At 36.7% G+C, this 5,202-nt stretch overlaps 1 protein-coding gene across 1 annotated transcript; it reads left to right on the top strand.

Annotated features, from left to right (window-relative positions):
* Positions 1-4,440: 4,440 nt before the first annotated feature.
* On the top strand, positions 4,441-4,979 carry LOC101965446 (thymosin beta-4). The gene has a single exon (XM_005327928.4). The coding sequence runs from the start codon at positions 4,441-4,443 to the stop codon at positions 4,561-4,563; it is 123 nt and encodes a 40-aa protein (XP_005327985.2). The 3' UTR covers positions 4,564-4,979.
* Positions 4,980-5,202: the final 223 nt, after the last annotated feature.

Raw genomic sequence — 5,202 nt, forward strand, 5'->3', positions numbered from 1 at the left:
AGAGTGAGTAGGTTCTGGACCTTGGTGTGCTCAGATGGTCCTTGGAGGCACAGACCCTTCTATTATGTGGCTCAACTGTGAGGGGGACATTGCAGGGGCAATATGGAAAAGGACTCCAGACTCGCAGTAGCCTCTGGCACCTCCTCCATTCTGTCCATTCTACTAGAGCACAATCTCCTGGAGCTCCCTCATCTCACCTGAATAGCCATTCTTGCAGGTGGTGGGAATCACAGGCAGCAGGGCATGTGGCAGTAATTTGAAAACCATACAGCACTTAAAAGATTTGAAGGATTGTTACATTACTTTAAACACCAAGAGGTTAGATTACATATTATGTGAAAGGCAAAATAGAGGTGAGAGGGAGAGAAAGGGGGATGGAGAGAAGAGGAGAGAATAGAATAGAGAAGAGAAGGCAAGCCTGAGACCTTACCCACTGCTCTGTGTGGTTCTTGGAGTTCTCTGGTTCAACTGTCTCCACTTTTCTCCTCTACAGGTTAAAAAGGGCATAAGGGACTCTAATGCATAATTTTCTGAATAGGGCTTAATGACTTGTGTTTTTGGCTAAAGATGAGGAGCAGGAACTTGTTCCCTGGGTCTCGGTCCCTATAAAAAGGGAGACAGAATTTAAGGCTCTTTATGCCCTAGTTGGTCTGGGGGATCTGAGAACTGAGGCTTGGATCCCAGTTTCACGTAGAACGGGGCTGAACAAGGGCCCATTTATCAGTTTTGGAGAGGCCTTGGGGAGGCAATCCCAAGACAGCTTCTTGAGATGAACACAGATAATTGCTCCAATGTTGATATTTAGAGGTAAAGATCTTGGGAAATGAGTCTGGTTCACAAGAAGTAAACAAATCATTACTGTGCAGCAGTCTTAAAAGTTGCCCAACGAATAAGGAGAAGTGAAAAATAAAGAAGAATCGACACATTCTGAAACCCAGCTTTGAGCCATTAGAGATCTGGAAAATCTCAAACACTAATCTTGGCTCAAGATGGTTTCAAGTTGTTTCAAATACTAAAGTAAAAGCAACTGAAAAAAAAATCATGCTTGGAGGAAAACAATGTCCCTTAGACCTCAAATTATTTTTCTCAATATTTTTTAAGGATAATATCCAACACATAAACAAAGAAAAGTAGATACATGAGGAAATAAGATTTCAAAAGCAAGATCCAACACATGGGAAGCATGTAGGGACCCCGGATGTGAAAGGCAAAATAGTGGTGAGAGGGAGAGAAAGGGGGATGGAGAGAAGTGGAGACAGCTGACCCAGAGAACTCCAAATCTAATTATCAGACACAGGCTGAACAGCAATTCTTATGCTTATGTTTAGGTAATAAAATGAAGCTGGAAAATGAAGGAGGAATTTTTCAAAATGGAAGAGTCATAGGTACTTAGAAGAAAGGCACACTGCTAGCACTCCAGAAGTTAACCTGTATTTCCTTTTAGTCACTGTTCCTGCCAGGGTAACTTCAATGTCCCTTCACGGCACCCCTTTTCAATCCTCACCAACACCTTTATTTCTTTGATAATGGTCATTCCAACTGGCGTGAGGTGATATTTCATTGTGGTATAATATCTGTTCTTATTAACTTAATAATTTAAATTAATATCAATTTAATTGGCTACATCCTCTATTCTTTAACAATTGTTATATTGTATAATGTCTGTTATATTTTGATATAGTACATATCACATTTTGTATCCATTACATTTTATTTTGAAGGTTATACATTTGAAACAACCTCCCCCAAACTAATACATCAAACTCATGATTTCTTGAGTACCACTTTTAGCTAAATAAAAAAAGTGAGCCAATATGAAGTCAATTTAAATACCTGTCACCTTTTTTAACAGTCACTGTCTCATGGCCAGATTTGCTTGTTTTATCCCCAATTTCCTCCTCATCCCCTATTCCTTTAGATTACTTTGAACCAAATTCTATATATTATTTCACTGGTAAATTTCTATGTGTATCTATAAAAATAGAAACTCTTAAGAGTTATATATTTATGTATTTCTTAAGGAAATAAGCAATAGGCCATTATCTCACCTAAAAATTTAACACTAATTTATTTGTATCACCAAATATCTAGTATGGTTCATATTCACAACTGCCTTATACAGGTAAAAATAATTCATTACTTAAGAATTAGAAAATAAAGAACAAGTCAAACCCAAATTAAGAGAAGGAAAGAAATAAAAGTCAGAACTGAAGTAAACAAAATGAAGAATTTAAAAAATATATACAAAAGATCAATTAAACATTTTTTTTAAAAAAGATGAACCTGACAAAGCTTTAGCCAGGCCACCCAAGAGGGGAAAAAGAGAGAGAGAAAACTTAAATAAATAAAGTAAGAAATGAATAAGGAGACATTATAACTGATACCACAAAAATAAAAAGATCATTAGAAACTGTTATGAATGATTATATGAGAACAAATTGGAAAACTTAGAAGAAATGGATAAAATTCTGTATAGCACAAGAAAATAACGGGGTGAAGATGCAGATTGCCCACAAAATGGGAGAAAATCTGTGCCAGCTATTCATCTGACAGAGGATTAGTATCCCAAATAATAAAGAACTTGGAAAATATAATACCAAGGGACAAGTAATCCAATCAGAAAATGGGCAGATGAGCTGAACAGGCACTTCTCAAAAGAACAAGTATACAGATGGCAAATAGACACATGAAAAAACGCTCAACATCTTTAGTCATCAGAAAAATGAACACCAAAACTTCACTGAGATTTCATTTCACTTGTCAGAATGACTATTTTTATATTAAGTAAAAAACCAAACCAAACCAAACCAAACAAGAAATGCTAGTGATGATTCAGGGAAAACAGAACATTTACATACTGGTGGTGGGAATGTAGATGAGTATGACCAGTCTGGATAACAGTATGGAGGTGCTTCTAAAAGCAAAAAAAAAAAAAAATAGAACTACTACGTGACCCAGCTCTACCACTCCTGAGTACATACCAGAAGGAATCAGTCAGCATGCATTAGGATCCCAGCATATCCATGATTATCATGGCACGATACACAATAGCTAAGCCATGGTGTCTGCAATGTGAAAGTAGATAGGCATACAACAGATGAATGGATAAAGAAAATCCAAATACACAATGGAATATTAGCCATAAAGAAGAAGAATGAAATTATGGCATTTGCCAGTAATGGACAAAACTGGAGACTATCATGCTAAGTGAAATAAGCCAATCCCCCACAAAATCAAAGTCTGAATGTTCTCTCTGATATGTGGATGCTAACACTAGGTGGTGAGTGGGGAATAGAAGTTCATTGGATTAGACAAAAGGGAATGAAGGGAAGGGAGGGATGATGGGAATAGGAAAGACCGTAGAATGAATAGAACCCAAGTTTCCTATATTCTTATATGAATACATGACTAGTGTAACTTTACATCATGTTTAATTACCACAAAATGGGATTCTTATTAGAATAAGTTATACTTTATGTATGTATATAATATGTCAAAATGTACTCTACTGTACATGTATATCTAAAAAGAACAAATAAAAAATTAAAAAAAAGAAAGCTTGTAAGGGGACTGGATATGATCAGAGGATGTTATGTGCATGTTAATATATGTATAAAAACATACAATGAAACCCATTATTTTGAACAATTAAATGTGCTAATAATTATGGTAATAAAAAGAAAAGTACAGATAATGATGTGGCTGTGTCCCTGTAGTATGCTGTTTTTAAGTCCTTTGGGTATAGACCAAGGAGAGGGATAGCTGGGTCAAATGGTGGTTCCATTCCCAGTTTTCCAAGGAATCTCCATACTGCTTTCCATATTAGCTACACTAATTTGCAGTTCCACTAGCAATGTATGAGTGTACCTTTTCCCCCACATCCTTGACAACACTTATTGTTGTTTGTGTTCATTCCACTATCATATATACATTTAAAAATTAATTTAAAAAAACTACAAACTGATATCCTTGATAAATTTGGTAAAATTCAACATCTTTTCATGATTTAAACCCTCAACAAATTAGGTATAGAAGTGACATACCTCATCACAATAAAGACTGTGTAGAACATTGTGCTAAATGTGGAGAAGCTGAACGTGTATCTTCTAAGGTCTGGAGCAGACCCAGGAAGTCCTCTTTCACTACTCCTAGCGAATGCAGAACTGAAACTCTTGACCAGGGTTAAGCAAGAGAAAGAAGTAAAGACCACCCAAACTGGAAAAGAAATTAAATGTTCCTGTTTGCAGATGACATGATTTTATACGTAGAAAAACCTGAAGATTCCACCAAAAAACTGTTGAAACCAATAAATAAATTTAGTAAATCTGTAGATATTTATCATTTCTTTATCTGAAAACTTCAAAATCCCCACTTGGCCATGGTCACTGAGCAGATCAGACTTCTCTTGTTCACACTTCTTGCTCTGCTTCCTCTGAGACTATGTCTGATATGGCTGAGATCAAGAAATTCGATAAGTCCAAACTGCAGAAGACAGAAACACGGGAGAAAAATCCTCTGCCTTCAAAAGAAACGATTGAACAGGAGAAGCAAGCAGGCAAATAGTAATGAGGCATGCACCGCCAATATGCACGGTTTATTCCACAAGCATTGCCTCCTTATTTTATTTCTTTTAGCTGTTTAACTTTGTAAGATGCAAAGAGGTTGGATCAAGTTTAAATGACTGTGCTGCCCCTTTTCACATCAAAAAATCGAGAACTACTGACAACGAAGGCCAGGCCTGCCTCTCCCATCTGCCTGTCTGGCTGGTAGAGAAAGAAAAGAACTTGCCTGTTGGTGAAGGAAGATGTTGGGTGGGAGGATGGTGACTCTAGAGTAAGATCCAAGCTGTTCCAAGGTGTCCTGCAGCCTGTAAAATGCAGTTTAATCAGAGTGCCTTCTTTTTTTGTTCAAATGATTTTAGTTACTGGAATGCACAATTTTTTAAATATGCAAATAAAAAGTTTTAAAACCTGAAAAAATTTCAAAATCCTTTCTTCTACCTTTTGAAATGTACAGTCATAACTGTGATCTATATCACCCTCATGTGCAATAGCTCACTCAGAGTTCTTGATCCATCTAACTACAGCATAGGACCCATTAACCACCTTCTCCCCATCCCACATGTATTTCCATAACTTATCAACTCCACTCTGACCTATGCTTTGTTACTTTTTTGCTCCCAGGCTTCAAGTGTTCATTCTA

The sequence above is a fragment of the Ictidomys tridecemlineatus genome, chromosome 3, assembly GCF_052094955.1.
Source record: "Ictidomys tridecemlineatus isolate mIctTri1 chromosome 3, mIctTri1.hap1, whole genome shotgun sequence".
In the NCBI taxonomy this organism is placed as follows: domain Eukaryota; kingdom Metazoa; phylum Chordata; class Mammalia; order Rodentia; family Sciuridae; genus Ictidomys; species Ictidomys tridecemlineatus.

Excerpts from the sequence above, each read along its gene's own strand:
- LOC101965446 (XM_005327928.4), top strand. The coding sequence starts at position 4,441 with ATGTCTGATATGGCTGAGATCAAGAAATTCGATAAGTCCAAACTGCAG.